The 20,131-nt window shown below is 45.4% G+C and overlaps 1 protein-coding gene across 3 annotated transcripts in view; it reads left to right on the top strand.

Annotated features, from left to right (window-relative positions):
- MATN2 (matrilin 2) overlaps window positions 1-20,131 on the top strand; it is a 127,927-nt gene that overhangs the window by 43,229 nt on the left and 64,567 nt on the right. For all 3 annotated transcript variants that reach the window (XM_036086505.2, XM_036086504.2, XM_036086503.2), the window contains exon 4: window positions 4,264-4,386. In XM_036086505.2, the coding sequence (XP_035942398.2) occupies window positions 4,264-4,386 (123 nt within the window). The remainder of the gene's footprint in view (window positions 1-4,263; window positions 4,387-20,131) is intronic.

Raw genomic sequence — 20,131 nt, 5'->3', positions numbered from 1 at the left:
TAATATCATAATACTAATGCGCTGGTTTGAGCTATTAGCATATGTTAACTTATTTTATTCACACAATAAATCTGTGAAGTAAGTGCTCTTACAACTCTCATTTTACAGAAGAGGAAATTGAGACCCAGAGAGGTTCAATGACTTGTCCAAGGTCACACAGCACTGTGGTAGAGTTGAGATGTAAGCCCAGGCATTCTGGCTCAGAGCCTACATCTTGATCGCTGTGTGCTACATACACTTGACAGATGAGTAGGAGTTTCCTGGGGAGGTGGGGTTGCGCCACGGGCAAGAAGCCAGGAAAGGAAAGATATTTTCGATTGATTTTTCTATGTCATTGAAACAATAACAACAGCAGCAAAGAACTAGTCCAGATTCTCTCTTAGTTGTAACCTGCTAAGGAGACATGACCCAGTTTGAAAAATGCGGACGAAGGGGTAGGCAGGGAAGGGGAGGCCATGGTACAGCTAAGGAGAGGATTTCAGAGGGAAGAAGGACTGAGGCTCTGTGCTTCCAGCAGAGCTGAAAAACGCTGCTGGATCTGTGGATCGCAGGAGACAGGCAGTCTTTCTGTGTGATCAAAGCAAGAAACTTTATTGTAAAACTAGGAAGAGTTCAGGCTCTGGAGCCAGACTGCCCTTGAGTGGGAGACCTGGTTCTGGCTCTCACTGGCTGTGTGGACATGAACTTGGGCACAGCGGTGGCTTTATATCCATGGGCAGTAAATTCCCACACCAGCCACAGCAAGGGGGAGAATCCTGAGGTTGCATTCTCAGGCCACCCCTGAGAGCACCAGAGAGACTTGGAAACAAGGTATCCTGTGAATTGAGGCCCTGTCTACAAGATGACCAAAACCTACACATCCTGGGGCCTACCATTTTTGCCACCCAGGGAGAGAGGACACTGAATCTAGGGACTGACAAACACAGGTCTATCCTGAGCTTTCTGATGACTCACCGTAATCTGGGCAGGGCTGCTTTTAACTAACCTCTTGCTACCTGTTCGATCAGCCAAGCCTGGTATTTGGAGCCTGGAGGCTGGTGGTTCCTACCCTAATAGCTCCACCCCACAATTAGTCAGGCACAAATTAAGGCTCTAATAGTGTTCCTAAGACACACCTTTCATGAAGCCTGGGCAAAGTCTACACTTATTAGAGCCCTTTGGGGCTCTGGTGTTAAGTGGGAGACAAGACTGACTTCAACAAAGGTTGACGCTATGTACCCAGTAAGTGTTCCTCTCCAGACTCCTAGTCAGCCCTAGCATTCCTTTGATCATTTATGCATTTGTTAATAAGCATTTATGCACATTCCTATTTCCTAGATTAAAAAAGCCCAATCCCGCCAATGACCTAGTCTGCTGATTAGAGATTCCTTCCTCAGAACACAAAGCCTTGACCCAGTTGCAGCCCATGAGGCCTTCTGGAGGCCAGTGGAGCGGGCAGGATGATCGCCCCCCCTTCAGTCCTACCACAGAGGCCCGTCCCACGGGGCAGCTGATGTTCTTGGAAACACCAATCAGGCATCCATAAAATTTTACAGATGGAAAATTTTTATTTTATCTTAGTAAAAATGGTGGGGATTCTTTTGCTTGAAAATAACAGAAATTCAGTTTGAACCAGCTTTTGGGGTGGGGGAGCTTGTATTATATTACCTCACGGAAATCAGGAGAAGAGTAATGAATGACAGCCCCACTTTCTCTCCACCTTCTCCCTCTGCCTCCCCTTCCTCTCTGTTCAGTGAGCAGAATGCATGCATCCTGTCAGCCCCCCCACATGTACTAGCCCTCTGTTTAAGCCCCCTTTTCCTCAGTTCTAGCTCCCGGATGCCAAGAAAGGACTCTGATTGTCACACCCTGTGCCAGTCAGTGGCATCCAGGAGGGGGCTGCCTCATACCAACATGTCCCGACAGTCCCCATGCATTTGAGGTGAGAAGGAAGAGCAGTTTCTAGAAAAGGGGGGACACCTAGACACCGCTCATGCCTTTATTCCACAGGTAAACAAACAGGTCGAAAAGGGCTCCCCAGCTTACCTGAACTCCCCTCCCTCGTTCAGGCAGAGGGGAACCAGAGCACAAGCCTGGCTTCGAACCCAGTGCACTTTCCACTATACCAAGTTACAGTCTCCTGCTTCCCATTCTTTTACGGCACATGGCCAACACAAGCCTTAGTAACGAGCTGTCACTCCAAAACCCTCTCCAGTAGTTCTTGTAATTTCCCCATTTGACAGGTGAAGAAAGTGGAGTTTAGGGAAATTAAGTAATTCATCCAAAGTCATATCGAGTGGTGAGGCGGAGTGTTCAGGCAGTCTGCTTCTCGGGGCCACCTTCTTCACTCCGGTGCTGTCTGCTGCCAGTGGGTGTTTGCTCTGCCTCACGTCTCCCGTCCCCTTGCTTCGTCTGCCAGGGTCCTGGTGCGAAGACGGGCGCCAGGCTCATCACCGGGGCCTCGCACCAGCGGAAACCTGCTGTGTGGTTGGTTGCCTGGACTTGAGACTTCCTTCATTACGGAGGAGAGGGACACGCCGAGAGTTCCTCGGGAACGCCCCCATGCCTGCAGGTCACTGGGCTCCAGCAGTCCCGGATAGGAAGAGAGCCTTCCAGGGTGCAGGGCAAATGCAAATTAAAAACAGAATGATGATTTTCCACTCATGAGACTGTCAGAAACTTAACATTTTGATAATCCTGAGTGCTGAAGCTTTGGGGGGCGTGGGAAATGAGCCACCTTGCAAGGCAGGTAGGCCACATCTATTCAAACTAGGACCCAGTCCTAGCGAAACAACTGCTTGCACCTGTGCGCAAGGAGATGTGTTTGAGAATGGTCGTCACGGGCGCCTGGGTGGCTCAGTCGTTAAGCGTCTGCCTTCGGCTCAGGTCATGATCCCGGGATCCTGGGATCGAGCCCCGCATCGGGTTCCCTGCTCGGCGGGAAGCCTGCTTCTCCCTCTCCCACTCCCCCTGCTTGTGTTCCCTCTCTCGCTGTCCCCCTATCTGTCAAATAAATAAATAAAATTTATTTAAGCAATAAGCATTTGCACAAATGGCTGTAATTAGTATCACATTTATAGAGCCAAACCACATTTTCCTGTTTTCTTCTCACTTCATTTTCGGGGTTGAGAGTAGTTGGATAGAGGCCTTCCTGTCCCCCAAGATTAAGTAACATCTGCTGGACTCCTCAGCTCTGTGGCCTGTGGATGCACCAAATAAATTTATTTATTTGACAGAGAGATAGAGAGCACAAGTAGGCAGAGAGGCAGGCAGAGGGAGAGGGAGAAGCAGGCTCCCTGCCGAGCAGGGAGCCCGATGCGGGGCTCAATCCCAGGATCCCGGGATCATGACCTGAGCCAAAGGCAAACGCTTAACGACTGAGCCACCCAGGTGCCCCCAGTAGCTCAGTTTTCCTAAGCACTGGATTAGTGGGATTGTTCTTAGCTTTTGAAAGCCTCTTTTATTTTAGTTTCATAAAAATATATTTCTACAGATGGACATCTTTTTTGTTTATGAGAACACTTGCATAACTTGTTCCCTGTTTATAATGATGCTTGTTAATTTTAAATATGTCCAAGTTGAATTATATTGAATAAAGTAATAAACTAAGATGTAAAAAAATAATGAGAATTTTTATGAGCTCCAGATAGACTTATGCAAGAATCGATGTCTCTGAAAGCCAAAGGACTTCAGAAACTAAATGCAGAAATATCTTAAATTAAGATTAAATTAAAAGATTATGGAAACATGGAACTTCAGAATGCATTTTTTACTCCAAAATATTCTGCAAGACACTTTTGCATATTAAAAGATTGTTCTTGGGATTTATGGTCCTGAAAAACTGTTGACTCTTTACCACATCCTCATTTAACTAATAGCTTCTCCTCCAACCCCATTGCTGCTACTGAAAATCTACACATTAGCCAAAGCCCCCTCTGGTATCAGCAAACTTTCTGATTCCCCAGTTGAGCATTATTAATTGAACCGTGAAATGTCTGGTTTTTTGTAGATCATTTTTGACTTGTTTTTATCAGCAATTTCATACGTCAACCTAGCATCATTTCCCTTTAACCCTCTGTGGCCCTTTATCTATATACTGCTGATGGCACTTATCTAGAATGGTCTTGTCCAACCAGCGGCTGTAAATCCCCTTGAGGGTAGGGACTGCAGTTTGTTTTCTTTGGGTCCTGCTTTCCCCTTCACAGCAGGTTCTGAATACATGTGGGTGGACGAAGTCAGAGAAGGCGTCATCATTGCCTTAACTTGCTGTGTCTTCCTTTTCAGCGGTCCACATGTGCAGCGTCCTGGAGCATCACTGTGCCCACTTTTGCATCAATACCCCTGGCTCGTACGTCTGCAGATGCAAACAAGGCTACATCCTCAACTCGGATCAGACGACTTGCAGAAGTAAGGTTGCTTTGCTGATGTATCCGAACCATCCTCCTCTGCTCTCTCAAGGGCCTCTTGAATTCATCTGTGGCCCCTCACCCAACCAAGTCATCATCTCCCTAAGGAAAGAAAGGAGGCTTTATAACTCGGGTATCTTAGGCCGGCCTCCCCCACCCCCACCCCCCAGTCACAGTGCCTGGACCAGAGCCTGGCACATACTAGGCCAACAGGAAGAGTTTGGAAGATCGTTGGAGGCACCTTCTTAGAAAGAGCCTTTTTGAATTCATGAGCTGGTGTCTTTTACTTCCAAGCTGTTCTTTAAGGGGAACCACTGGAGAGCCTTTTCGTCCACTGTCCCTATTAACTGTACCCTGAGGAATTGTCTCACTATTTTATTCTCTTCTCTGAAGCATTGACTTAGGATGAGTTATGAACATTGGCTGGGAATGATTATTCTGTTCTGTTTAGAGGTGTGCAGGGATCTAGTAGCTTTGGTGAAGGACACTTTATAGGTCTCCTAAATAAAAAAGATCAAATAGATAAAATGCAAATAGAACTCACATTCTCTTTTTCTGGCCAAGCCCCAAAACGTACTAACAACATACTGACATTTGAGCCAGCAAGCGGTAATCTGCCTCTTAGAGGAGAGAATTACCTCGATGGTGAGTGTAGTGCCCACGTATATATATTTTTAAGTTGTAAGTAAAGCCACACTGTTTTGGCCCGTAGACAACCAGGCTGCCAAACCAGGCTTACTCAAGACGTGAGGAAGACCGGCCCATACGGAGGCAAATAAAACTCAGCTAATCTGACGCGCAGTTCATGCAATGCATAATTATTACACCACATGGTAAGCAAATAAGCATTAATGGAAAGCATTTGCACAAATGGCTGTAATTAGCATCACATTTATAGAGCCAAACCACACTTTCCTGTTTTCTTCTCACTTCATTTTCGGGGTTGAGAGTAGTTGGATAGGGGCCTTCCTGTCCCCCAAGATTAGGTAACATCTGCTGGACTCCTCAGCTCTGTGGCCTGTGGATGCACCAAGCCCTCAGACTTGGTGAGTCTCTGGTGCTCTGTGTTCTTTGGCTCCTCTCAGACCACAGGATCCCAGATTTTTGAGTGCAGCCTGAATCATCCTGATCTTCTGCTTGAACCTCTGACCCTTCTTCAGTTTCCACAACGAAAATCACTCACACCAAATACCCATGCGCTTAATAGAATTCTCTGGAGAACTGGGGCAGCCCTGGCAAGGTCACCTCACCCACTGCTCGCTGCTCGGCAAACAACCTGTAAACGTCTCTTTCCGACATCCCCCTACCTTTTTTGCGAGCTCTGCCCGACCTCTCTCCCAGCCTCTTCGGGAGCTCCCCCTCCCCAAGGGGTTTCTCTGAAGAATGCTCAGCCTTTACGTACCCTGCTAACTCCCTTCTTGGCAGCACAAGAAATTCCTCCCCTTGTCTTCTGCCCCAGTCGCCCGCTGCAGTCGGGGCATCTGCTGACGTCCACTTTCCATGGGCTGGCTTAGTCACGTCAGAGGAATTTTGAGACTAGCAAATAAAAAAGAAAAAGTTCTCCCCTCAGTGTCATGAGCAAGACCTACCTCGCACCAGGTTCTGTCACCCCCTGCCTGGTCCCACCTCAAGCCTTGAGGCCCCCGGCCCCCCACCTGCTGTGTTGGTCTGGCCTGGGCTCCCCCCCGTTCAGGGCTGCGGGTACAAAGAGCATGAAGTGGAAGCTGCCTGGGTTTCAGACAGACTGACCAGGTGGAAGGGCAAGGTGGTCCAGGGCAGTGGTTCTCCAGCTCCAGTAACTAAGAACCACTCAGGAAGCCGAGCCCCAGCTGTCACCCCCAGAGACTCAGAGTCAACAGATCTGGGGGTGAGGGGCGCCCAGAAGTCTGCATTTCCCGTGAACTTCGGACGTGGATTGCTGCCACACTCAGATTCCCTGGCGTCAGGCAACAAGGGGGACCAGAGGGAAGGGCTTCGAGTTAGGGGAGAAGGGAAGGAGCTGGAGCCAGGGTTCTGCCGTCCCAATCTGACCCAGCCCCTCCAGTCACCCGGAAGCAGTTCAACCACCCGCGCTATCAGTACCAGACTTCGCTGAACTGGTACAGTCATAGAGAGCAGTTCTCTCTCTCTCTCAGACAAAGGTGATAACTCTTTGGCGTGCATGTCTGAAATTGTAGATGGGCCAGGCTTCAATTTCAATCCTGACATTGCTGCAGCTCTGCCTGTCTCTTCCTGAGCTGGTTATTTAAACTCTTTGACTCAACTTCCTCACCCATAAAATGGGAAAGCTGGTGACAAATTCATATCTGTCTCATCAATAAGTCCGTGTTAGCCTGTGGTTTTAGTCCGGTGGACAGTTAAAAGTTTTGCCAAGCGAAGGCTGGCACGTTCCTCGACCTCTGTGTAGGAGCTGCTTGCAGGGACGTGGCCCTGCCAACATGGAGAGAGACTCAGTGGGCCTGGTGGCGAATGAGACACAGCTCTTTCCGTTTGTGAGCATGTAAGATGTGCCAGGCAGCATGCAAACGACTGGAAATAAAATAGTGAATGAAACAGCAATGTTCGTTCTTCTGGGAGCTCACATTCTTGCATGGGAGTAATTCAGATAACCAATATAATTGCAACCGTGCAACTGGTCATTGCACCAAAGTGATTGCAGCCCATGCTCAGCTCAGTGTGCGCAGCACACAAGGTCAGGCCGAACTAGAGTCAATTCCCTTATTAAGTGTTCACCATATGTTAGGAGCTCTCCTAGTGCTTTCTACGTGTTATCTCATTTAATTCTGACAATGCCCTCTTAAAGTGGGTTTTATCATGCTCGTTTTACAGATAAGGAAAATAAGGTCCTCCCCAAAAAGTTCAGACAATTTACTCAAGATCATATGGCTACTACTATACTCAAACCAGAATCCAAATCTTGTTCTGTAGGACTCCATATTCCTAGCTCTTAACCCCCATTTGATACTGTCCCATGATCCTTGAGGGCCCCCAGATGGCAGCAGGGCAACCCTGCAACCAGAGAAATTCCTCCAAGCCCAGGAGGACAGGCAGGTTCCAAGGCTCACTGATCCCAAGGGAGACTCAGAACTAATGCACCAAGACTAACATTCAAGTGATTATCATTCCCTCAAGTCCACTGCCAACCGCTATGACACTGTCATTCTACAGAATGACGTGAGAAGACCTCTTAGGCGATTGCCCCGAGATGAGCTTGCGCATGCGCACACACACCCATACACACACCATATCCACCGTTTTGTATTCATACTTGTCTGTGTGGAGGGAGGAGGCAGACACAGCCAATTCAGAGATTCTTCAAATGGAAATGGGCCTTAGTTATCAGACTTTTAGCTCTCTTCCCCACATCACCCAATAATTCTATTCCTTCCCAATGTCCCAGATGAATGCTATTGCATGTCCGTTCACTACCTGGGACACCAGGTTTTTGCCCAACACCTCCATCCCACCTCCAGATAGCGTGGACTAAGCTGAAATCCTACTCTCTATAATTCCCAACTTTGATACTATTTCTGTCAGCTAAAGCTATATACCAGAGGGTGTATTTCCTTTTTCAAATAAAAAGAAAACTCTTTGATTATTGAGGAGTGTTATCCCCCTATCCCTCATTAATTTTCCCTTTTTCAGGGGAAGCATAAACACATCTTTAAGTAAATGGATTTGGGGTCTCTTCACTGTCCAAGTAATCCTCTTCTGGACACTAGTTGGTCAGTGTCTCAAAATGTGCCCCTCCATTCAAAGACTAGATCAAGCATATTAAATAAGTATTACCCTCAAAATTCTGACCATATGAGCAATTTGGGATGTACTGGAAGTCAACATTGTGGATTCTTCTGTCCTCCAAAAAGTCTTTCCCACCCAATACCATTATATGAAATAAATGCAAAAGTGTTAGCATAGTACCTAGCCCATAGGGCTCAGTAAAAGTTTATGTCCTTGGGGCACCTGGGTGGCTCAGTCGGTTAAGCATCTACCTTCGGCTCAGGTCATGATCTCAGGGTCCTGGGATCGAGTCCTGCATCGGGCTCCCAGCTTAGTGGAGAGCCTGCTCTCCCTCTCCCTCTGAAGCTCCCCCTGCTTGTGCTCTCTCTCTCTCTGTCAAATAAATAAAATCTTTAAAAGAATTTAAAAAAAGAAGTTTATGTCCTTCCCTCTCCCCATTAAAAAAAAAATGGGAAAAACCTCCATAAAGTATGCCTGTCTTCACGTTTTCCCCTACCAATCCCGCTCCCTTTGAATTGCTTTCCCAAACTTTATCTTCTTTCCTTTTCTTTATTTATATTTTTAAATAAGGAATTCTCCTTCCCTTCTTGAATATTTAATCTATCTGGAAAAAATACTGAAAACGCAACATTTAGAAAATTTCACTTGGCAAAAAATTGTAAACTTTCTTATCCAGCTTTCTCATTTTTTCTCTTTCTCAAGAACCATACCAAATGCATTTTATTGCTTTCATTCTTCAGATATGTTCCTGACATTATTTCTTCCAAGCTACAGAAATGATTTAGTAGCTTTTATTTTACAGTTTAATCAAGGGGCATGATCCAGAAAAAACAGTCATATTGTTAAAGAGAGAAAAGAAAATTATAACCAACATCCCTCCTGATGAATTTAGATGCAACAATTCTTAAAAACTTACCAAATAGAATCCATATTTATATACTCTAATCAAGACCAAATGAGGTTTGTCCCAAGGATGCAAGTTTGCTTTAACATAATTCACCACATTAACAGATTAAAAAATGAAAAACTATATAATCATTTCATAGATGCAGAAAAGGTATTGAACAATACCCAACATTCATTCATGATAAAAACTCTCAGCAAACTAGCAATAAAAGGGAAATTTCTCAACCTGATTAAAGGTATCTATGAAAAAACCTACGGTTAACATCATACTCAAGAGTGAAAGATAAATGCTTTCCTCCTAAGAGAAGGAACGAGACAGTATGTTCATTCTCACCACTTACTCAGCATTGTACTGGAGGTTCTAACTGATAAAATAATAAAATAAAAAGAAATTAGAAAGTCATACAGATTGGAAAGAAAGAAGTGAAATTGTCTTTATTCACAGACTATGTGATGGCTTCTGTAGAGAGCTGGTGAGAATCTTTAAAAAGCTACTAAAAATTAATAAATAAACTTAGCAAGTTTGTAAGATACAAAGTCAATATACGAAATTATTTGATTGTATTTTTACATACTGGCAACAAAAATCAGAAATTGAAATACCAGGGGTGCCTGGGTGGCTCGGTTAAGCGTCTGACTCTTGATCTTAGCTCAGGTCTTCATCTCAGGGTTGTGAGTCAAAGCCCTGCATTGGGCTCCATACTGGGTGAAGAGGCTACTTTAAAAAAAGAAAAGAGAAGGGCGCCTGGGTGGCTCAGTTGGTTAAGCGACTGCCTTCGGCTCAGGTCATGATCCTGGAGTCCCTGGATCGAGTCCCGCATCGGGCTCCCTGCTCGGCAGGGAGTCTGCTTCTCCCTCTGACCCTTCCCCCTCTCATGTGCTTGCTCTCTCTCATTCTCTCTCTCTCAAATAAATAAATAAAAAATCTTTAAAAAAAAAAGAAAAGAGAAGAAAAAGAAATTGAAATACCATTTATAATAGCATTGGAAATATGTAATTTAGGGATAAAGTTGACAAAAGTGTGCATGATCTGTACACTGAAAAGTACAAAAGATTTCTGCAACAAATTAAAGAAGACCTAAATAAATGGAGAGATATACCATATCATGGAATGGAAGACTTAATATGGCAAAGATGTTAATTCTTTACAAATTGATCTATAGATTCAAAGCAGTCCTTATCAAAATCCTAGCAGATGTTTTTAGGTAGAAACTGACAATCTGATTCCAAAATATATATACGAAAATGCAAAAAAACTACAATAGTCAAATACAGTCAATTCTCATTATTCATGATGGTTGTAAGCCTCTGTGAACATTGAACTAGCAATTATTAGATCATTGTTCCTAGAAGAAATACAGGGTTAGATTCTTGTGAGCTTCTGGCCACATCGTCAATGAGTACATAGCCTTGTTTTATGTGTGTTCCTATTTAAAGACACCTTACTGAGTAAATATTGTTGATTGGTTAATATTGAACTCACAGCCAACAGCACTATTACTCATGCCTGAATGAAGATCATCTAATATACATCTATTCTTCATGAGGCACATCACAGCCTTCTTGCATTTAGGAACACTAGACAGCATTTCACACTACTCTTGAGGGCCCTTTTAAACAGTGAAATCACCCAACAAAAAGCACAAAAAGCAAAAAAAAAAAAAAAAAAGGCACTAAATAGAACGCAAAAAGGATGCTTGTTCGTAGTATGAGAGCTAAAACAAGAAGGCAAAGCATTGCCTTTTTTTTACCTTAACTGGGAATGTGTGCATGAGGTAACTCAAAATTTTCACCATTCTGTGCACATCCACAAATGGCCATGAAAATACTGCAAATATTGATTTGGGTTACAAGTAAATTTTAGAAAGTAGGTGAATGTGCAAATATGGAATCTGCAAATAATGAGATTAATGAAAACTCCAAAAAAAAATAAAGTTGGGGGGTTTAGATTATCTGATTTCAAGACTAATTATAAAGCAATAACAATCAAAACAGTGTGTATTGGTGGACATCAATGGACCAGAATATAGTCTAGGAATAGACCCCATGCACATATGGTAAACTGATTTTTTAGAAAAGTGCCAAAGCAATTCATGAGGAAAGAATAATGTCATCAATAAATGGTGCTACAACAATTGGGTTGCCATGTGCAAAAAAATGGACCTTGACCCTCACTTCATACCACATGCAAAAATGAATTCAAAACTAATTTTAAATCTAAATGTAAGAGTGGAAACAATTAAATGTGTATGTGAAAATGTAGGAAAAATTTTTTGATGACCCTGGGTTTGGCAAGAATTTTTTAAAAATAGGATACAGAACACAAAAGAAAACACTCAATAAATTGAACTTCATAAAAATTAAAACATTTGGGGACGCCTGGGTGGCTCAATTGGTTGAGTATCTGAATCTTGATTTCTGCTCGGGTCCTGATCTTGGAGGTCGGGGGATCGAGCCCCCCACATTGGCTGCGTGCTCAGTGTGGAGTCCGCTTGTCCCTCTTCCTCCCCTCTTGCCTCTCCCTGTGCTCGTGTTTTCTCTCTCTAAAATAAATAAATAAAATCTTTTAAAAAATCAAAACATTTGCACTTCAAAATACACTACTACCAAAATGAAAAGGTGAGCCATAGCCTGGGATAAAATATTTGCAAAACATATATCCAGCAAAGGACCTTAGAATATATAAAGAATTCTTAGAACTCAATAATAGGAAAATAAACAACCCAGGCAAAATGGGCAAAAAATTTGAACAGACGGGGCGCCTGGGTGGCTCAGTCGTTAAGCGTCTGCCTTCGGCTCAGGTCATGGTCCCAGGGTCCTGGGATCGAGCCCCACATCGGGCTCCCCGCTCAGCGGGAAGCCTGCTTCTCTCTCTCCCACTCCCCCTGATTGTGTTCCCTCTCTCGCTGTGTCTCTATCAAATAAATAAATAAAATCTTTAAAAAAAAAAAAAAAATTTGAACAGACACTAAGCCAGAGAAGATATATGGATGGCAAAGGAGCCTGTGAAGAGATGTTCAACATTATTAGTCACTAGAGAAATACAAATTAAAACCACAATGAGATACCACCATACCTCTACTGGATTAGATAAAATTTAAAATATTGACCATTATACATGTTGGCAAAGTTGGCAACAGGTACTATCATTGTTCCTGGCAGGAACGTAAAATGGTTCACCCCCTTTGGAAAACAGATTAGCAGTTTTCTACAAAGTTAAATATGTACCTACCATATGACCCAGCCATTCAATGTATTTAGGTATTTACACCAAAGAAAGTAAAGTTTATGTCCAAACAAAGATTTTTTTTTAAAGATTTAATTTATTTTCTTATTTGAAAGAGAGAGGAAGCATGCGAGCAGGGGGAGGAGCAGAGAGAGAGGGAGGGAGAATCTCAGGCAGAGTCCTGAGCCCCGAGGCGGGGCTCCATCTCACAACCCTGAGATCATGACCTGAGCTGAAACCAGATGCTTAACCGACAGAGCCACCTACACGCCCCTATGTCCAAAGAAAGATTTGAACACAAATGTTCACTGCAGCTTTACTTGTAAGAGTTCCAAACTGGAAACAACCCAAGTGTCCATCAATAGGTAAATGGATAACAAATTGTGATATATGCATACAATGTAATACTACTAGGCAATGAAAAGAATGAACTTTTTTTTTTTTTTTTGAGAATGAACTATTGACACAAGCAGCAAGCTAGATGAATTTCAAAATAACCATGTTGGATGAAATAAGACAAACAAGAGTACATAGAGTATGATTCCATTTATAGAAAATTTTAGAAAATGACAACTAATCTATGTGACAGAGAGCAGATTCATGGTTGTCTGGGGATGGGGGGAGGGCGGTGGCAGGGAAGCAGGCAGAGGGATTACCATGGGGTGTGAGGAAACTTTGGGAGTTTGGGGATGATAGGGGGTGATATGTCGACATGTCAAATTTATCAAATTGCATTCTTTAAATATGTGCAGTTTATTGTATGCCATTTGCAACTCAATAAAGCTAATATATATAGAGAGAGAGAAAGTCAGAATAAGGTGGTTTTGGAAGGTAAGTAGTACTGAGACAAAGACTGCAAGATAAGAGATTGAAGAAAGGGTCATGGAACAATCAGGGACGGCATTGTGGAGGAGGGGGTTTTTCTAACAAGTCGAAGAGAATCACAGGGCTTGTTGTCTTTGAGGGTGCTAACTAGGCCAGACTGCTTGTCTGGAACAGTTTGTTTGGGGCATTAGTGGGGGCTGAGGGAAGGAATATAAGCTGGAACAAATTATGGAGCTATTTGATTCTCAAGCTGAGTCCCAGCAGGGATCTTTGGTGGGCGGGGCGGGGGGCGGCTGGACACAGGGTGTCAAAAGTAAAACTACATTTTAGTAAATTGACTTTAGCAGTAATATATACATGGGATTCAAACTGGTGGACAATGGGTGGAGAAGTACCATCCATCCATTCACTCATTCATCCAACACTTACTGGTTCTCTCTAGGCACTCTTACAGGGCGGTGGGAGAAAAATGAGTGTTTCTCTTATATGCTTGAGACCCAAGAAACACTCAGATCTTGGTTTCCCTTATGCTCTGCTCCTGTGGAGCCGAAGATGCAATCAGTTTACAATTCTGATCAGCTCAGTCAGTTCAGTACATGCTTTTTTATGCCTACAAAATTAATTAGGAGACCACAGCAATAAACTGCATGCCGGGAAGGAGTTTATGAAATAAGCTGGGAGATGGGGGTGGGGGATGGTAGCCGGATTTAAAATGACAGCTGGCTTCAGAGAGGAAGCCCGGTTCTGAGGCAAAACTAATGAGTGTGAGAAGGAGCCCACCCAAGTGGTTGGATGCATCTGGAGATGAGGCACTAGAGTTCCAGGAAAATCCCAGGCTGGATGTGCTTGGTCGTAGTAATTGACCCTGAAAAATGGATAAAATCTTGGAGGGAGAGAGGGAGCGTGGAAAGGGAAGGTCAGGGTCGGAGCTTTGGGGCTGCCCACAATGAGAGCAAAGAGCAAGAGTGGAAGGGCGAGCAGGCTGCACCCGCAGGCCTGCAGCTGGTCAAACAACAGCACGGCCCCAGCTCGCCAGGACCGCTGTGAGCAGAAGTGGAGGCTGCTGAGCAGAGTAAGTGTGGTCACGGAGCTTCCTCGCCACCCCGGCTGCTGGGCCCCGCAATGTGGAGATGGTGACGTGCAGCCTGCTCGCCCTCTGGTTCGGCCAGGCTACAGGGTTGTTGTTTTTTTAAAAAAAAGAAGAAAGGAAAAGAAAGGAATCCTGGCTGAGTGGCGTTCTCATGGGAGAACGGACCTGCCGGCGTGTGAGTGGAGAAGTGCGATGTGAAAGAATCACCAGCCGTCACCCGTCGGTGGGGAAAGTGAGTTTGAGGTTTGTGCAGCTTCTTCTCTGCGTTCCTGGTTTCACAAGCACCCAGACAAGTGGTTCTCAAAGTGGCCCCCCCAGACAAGCAGCCTCAGCTTTGCAGGGGAGCTGGTTGGAAACGCAAACTCCCAGGTGGGACCCTAGGGATCCCGAATCAGGAACTCTGCGGTGTGACCTAGGAATGTGTGTTTTAACAAGCCCTCCAGGGTTTTCTAATGTAAGCTCAAGCTTGAAAACCACTGACCGAGGCCTTTTAAGTTAGATCTCTCCTTGAGAGGCTCCCCTCAGTAGGGAGTTTATATTAAGAACGTGATGATGGGCCAGCCGTTTGGAAATTGCAAAGTGTGCTACAAGAATAGGGCATTATTTGTGCATGCTTGTTTCAATGACCCTCATTTGGTCAGATTTACTTATGTTTTAAGGATTTACGGGGAGGTGGCGGGGGGAGACTTCCCCCTTTCTTTTCCCTTCTCAGAACAAAAATCTTGTGAGTGACTAGGAGAATTGATTGGAAATGAATTCAACAGTTGGGGAGAGAAGGATTCCAGGCACAGCTGGGCTTTGCCCGAAAGGACAGGTTTGTTTTTCTCGGTGACATTGGGTTTGTTTTGTTTCTTCCAGCGTTAGAAGCACAAGGCTGATGACTCACATTTACTGTCAAGAGTCCTTAAGTCCAAACTGCAGCTGCCAAAATAAGATTAGTGCTTTCAGGCATCATGAAAGAAGGCGGATGGTCCCCAAAACGCAGGCTTGGGTTTGTGGAGGCCTGACTCTGCAAGGGCTTTCACATTGGTGCAGGCGGAAACCCCATTGTTTCCCACTTGAGTGAAGTCACAGCCCTAATAATACATTTCTCTTCGCCCTTGCTGGGATGGATAATTTCTGATTTCTACATCTCAGGCTAAATAACAGCAGGAGCCGTTTAAAAAAAGTGGAGCGTGTCTTTAAAGGTGTTCATTTTGTTTTAACTCCAAAGGACGGATTAAACTGTCCTTGGTGGGAACAGCATGCAGTATGGCTTGTCTAAAACTCTGAAAAGCCAGTAAAAACCCTTTGATTTTGCCTGGCATGACGTCAGCCACGGCAGCCCCAGCCTTTGTGCCGTGCTCCTCATCCAGTGGAACCAGATGGAGCTTTTCCAAGTTCTCCGGCTGAGGCGCGGCGCCAGGGTTTCGAGATCATAAATGAAGGAAGGCACTTAAATCTAGAATGCATGCGAGCTTCGGGGCAAACACTGGGGATGGATTTGAGCACGACTCTGGGGCTCTGAGTTATCAAATCCTCACTGATTTCTTTCACCTGGAACTGAGCAGCTGCAGTTAACACCCCTCCCTGTAATTCACAAGAAACGAAAAATAAGTAAATTCTGCTGTCAGCTCTGTGCTCATGATTGCCTTCTGGCAAGGCATTGCTTGAGTTCGGTGAGATCTTTTGTTATAAGATTCAAAATTGTCTACTTTGCTGTATCAGATCAATGTAGCAGAGAATTCACAAACCAAAACTTAGTCAAGGATACGTTGAAGTTATTCAAAGAAATCTGAATCTATGTCCTCGTGTGGAGTTTTCACGGGCATCCATGAAGTGACACTATATTGTAATTGTGATGTAGGCACAACTCGGTTGGGGCCCCCCTCTCCTCCATGCTGAACTGGCCTGTACCCCCAAGAACTTTCTTTACCCCAGTCTAAGGAAGAAGGAGGCTAGCATTTGCTGAGTACCTACTGTCTTTCAGGCGCTTTCCTCGTCTCATTATCTCAATTAGCCCTGCAATGGTTTCTCCACTTAAATATTCAACTTCTAGGAAAATCAAATCTCATAGAAATCACTTATGTGAGGTCATGCAAGTCAGCTAGCCAAAGCCAGGTCTGGCTCCAACGACGATCTTCTTTTCACTCTGATGGTCTCACTCCCACCTGTCTAAAGACACATAACTGCCCTTTATCTCCTTTCTCCAAGGTTCTATTCCCTTGGTCCTTACTGTTTCACATTACCTCCCTCAAGTCTTTGTATAAAAGAATCTTTTTAGCGAGACCACCTGCTGACCATAGCGTATAAAACAGAAGCTCCCTTCCTTCCACAGTCCCAACTCCCTTTTCCTGCTAATTTTGTTCTGCAGCACTTATAAGATCTAACTCATAAGATCTAACCGCCTGGGTGGCTCAGGCGGTGAAGCGTCTGCCTTCGGCTCAGGTCATGATCTCAGGGTCCTGCGATGGAGTCCCACATTGGGCTCTCTGCTCAGCAGGGAATCTGCTTCTCCCTCTCCCTCTGCTGCTCCCCCTACTTGTGCTCTCTCTCTCTGTGTGTCAAATAAATAAATAAAATCTCAAAAAAAAAACAAACATCTAACATAACCTATGTCTGGCCCCTGTCAGTGGTGTGCTGGTAAATGTTTAACAACCAGATCTCCAGGGGGGGAAAGCCCTGACTTGTAAGGTTTGCGGATCCCTGTGGTATAAATACTTCAGCATGGCCAGTTTCACGCCACCCACCCGGCCTTGCTGAATGCGGGGTAGGGCAGAGATTGCACAGTCTGTCATGTGGGTCATTGGGAGCTGGCTCCCACACACCTCTGGCTCTCCACTTGAGTATCAGCTCCATGGGGCCAGACATCAATTGATAGATTTTTTAAAAATTTATTTTATTCACTGTTGTTTTCCCAGTACTTTATTTGACAAATGGATGAATGAATGAATTCGGTCATTCAAATATATTTTTAAAAATTGACCATATGCCCCACATCGTGCTGGATATTTGAGCTGGAGTGCTGAGCAAAACAAGCCCTGCCCTCCTACGGGAGGGAAAATAGACATTCAGTGATCGTTGTAAATGAAGTGTTCAGTTATGGTTGTGGTAAGGCAGATGGTGAGGGGGAACATGGCCTCTAACAGAGAGCAGTCAAATAAGAGCCGGCTGAGTACTCCAGGCTGGTGGCGGTCAAGTCCAACCAGCAGATGTCCACTGCACACCTGCTATGTGAGATGCGTGCTATTGTGCAGGTATCCCGAGGAACACCAAGACTGATACTGTCCCTCTCAGAGTTCCCAGCCTAGATAAGATTGATGAGGGAGAACTACCTGACAACCCCATGTTTGTGCAGCATGGACGTGGGTTCATTCTCTCATTGCTAAGTCCTTACTGAGCACCTACAATGTGCCAGGCACTGTGCTGGGTACCAGATGTGGAAGAAACAGCAAGACAGCCAGCCCATTAGCTGTCGTGACAATACCAGTGTCTGCAGCTGGGGGCTGGCTCCCAGATGTCACGGAACTCTGAGCCCTCTGCTGGTATGGGAACACTTCTGGAGAGGTACAGAGACTCAGGAAGAATTTTGTTCCCATCACACTCATCCTGCCAGGATCCCATTTCTGATGGAGGAGAGTATTTTTAGGACTCTAGAAACATCCCTATTGGGAGATAAGGAGGATGGGCCTTTGTCACTGTACTTTCAGCAGATGAACACTTATGAAGCACCAACTACATGCGCGAGGACAGTGTGCTAGGCTCTGGGAATCACTGAGTAAGATCAGCCCACATTCTGGTGAGGCAGACAGACATGATCAGGTCTTTCCACTACCACCAGATAAATGTGTGAGTGCTAGAGTGGAGCCCAGAGGAAGGAGCCTCTGAGCCCAGCCAACCTGGAGAGGTCTTCCTGGAAGAGGTGCCATTTGACGGAAGTCATGAGCCATGAGTGGGGGTCACCAGGTAGAGGAGGCTTGGAAGGATAATGGGAACCCGGAATTCGGTGCTTCTCCCATCCCCCATAGTTTTATTACCCTTCAGTGAAACCCTCCTGGGCTGTGAGAAAAAGCAGCACTGTTTTTCAAAAGCATAAGGAATCATCCAAAAATATGTGTATTTGTTTCAAATGGAAGTGACCACTGCCAGAAAAACAACATTGTTTTGTCAGGACCTAATCTGTATTTATTCCTTAGTCTTTGTTTAATTAAGTTAATCCCTCAATGGTTTCCCTTGGGACAGTGCAGATCCTAGTGGCCATAAATCCCCAACGTTATAAAAACAGTATGAAAGTACAACACGCAGGACACCAGCTGGCATGCTTGCTGTTTGTGGGGCCGGCCTTCTGGAACGCGAGCGATGAGCCTCCTGGTCCTACCACGCTCTGCACCCTCACGTAGTGTCTGCAATTCGCTCAGCCACTTGGAGAGGGAATTGAGGAGAGCAGTCATTCTGAGGTTTGTTTAAAAGAGGAAACCGAGCCTGGCAGTCTCCATTAATAAAGGGGGAGACTGACTCCTGGGCCTGGGCACCTTCCCCTTGGTTGATCGCAAGGGCTTTTTATCCAGTTCAACGACTCTCAACACTGCAGTTCTCTGGGGAGCTTTTAACAAACACTGCCGCCTGCATTCCACCCCCAGCCTGTTTGATTTAAGGAGGGGGGCGCCCTGGGCATCAGGGTGTTCAAAAGGTCCGCAGACGGTTCTAATGGGTAGCCAAGGTTGGGCACTGCTGCTTCTGTCGACCATACCTTGCAGTTATTCACAGGCTGTTCTGTGGGTGTCCCAGCCCTGTCCTGAAAGCAATAAACATTGCCTGTCTTACCTACCCTGTGGGGAGAGGTCTTGTGGGAAAAAAGATGATTGCTTCAAGGTCTTGGTTCATTGCTCTCAAAATGCTGCTTTCAAAGGGGTTCTTCTGTAACAGGTTGGGTTTTTTTTTTTTTTCATTATTATAAAAGCTCTTGTTATAAACTTGTGTTAGAAAATTCGAGAGCAGGTCTTTATAAGTAAGAATAAAAATCACCTATACTACCACCACTCCTTTGGAACCCCAAGAAGGCAGGGTTCCCACTGGACACCAAAGGAGGCAGAGCTGGGGCAGAGAAGGGAGACCCAGGTGGAGAAGCTCTGGCCCCCCACATTTGGAGATGGCCTTGGGATTTGGGGGTGCATGTTGTTCCAGTGTGCTGGGGTGACCTTTTCCAGCCACGGGGCTTTTAGGCGGGCACTTTCACCTTCCCATTAGGGAGCTTAGAGTCTAGCAAGGGAGACACAGTAAATAGATGGCGGTATAGATGCCTGTGTAATTAACACTGTGATCCGTGCCAAGGGGAGAGGGGCAGGGGTGCGCCGACAGCTGATAGGGGAGGCCAGGGAAACCTCTGGCTGCGAAGAACTATCGAAGGTCCTCCTATCAGAAGGTTAATTTTTCCATCAATGTGCAAGCAAACCAGAGCTTTCAGCACAGAATTCAAAAAACTACCACTATTCCCGAACAAAGTGGTGATTTTTTTTTTTTTTAAAGATTTTATTTATTTGACAGAGAGAGACACAGCGAGAGAGGGAACACAAGCAGGGGGAGTGGGAGAGGGAGAAGCAAGCTTCCTGCTGAGCAGGGAGCCCGATGTGGGGCTCGATCCCAGGACCCTGGGATCATGACCTGAGCCGAAGGCAGACGCTTAACGACTGAGCCACCCAGATGCCCCCAAAATGCTGATTTTTATTTAACATGTAGAGGTCCTCTAAGTTTCATCAGAGCCGAAGAAACTGCCAGATCTGCCTTTTGATGCATTTCACTGAAGGGTAATAAAACTATGGGGGATGGGAGAAGCACCGAATTCCGGGTTCCCATTATCCTTCCAAGCCTCCTCTACCTGGTGACCCCCACTCATGGCTCATGACTTCCGTCAAATGGCACCTCTTCCAGGAAGACCTCTCCAGGTTGGCGGGACTCAGAGGCTCCTTCCTCTGGGCTCCA

This window comes from Halichoerus grypus, chromosome 5, assembly GCF_964656455.1.
Source record: "Halichoerus grypus chromosome 5, mHalGry1.hap1.1, whole genome shotgun sequence".
NCBI lineage: Eukaryota > Metazoa > Chordata > Mammalia > Carnivora > Phocidae > Halichoerus > Halichoerus grypus.
This window is presented reverse-complemented; position numbering and strand designations above follow the sequence as displayed.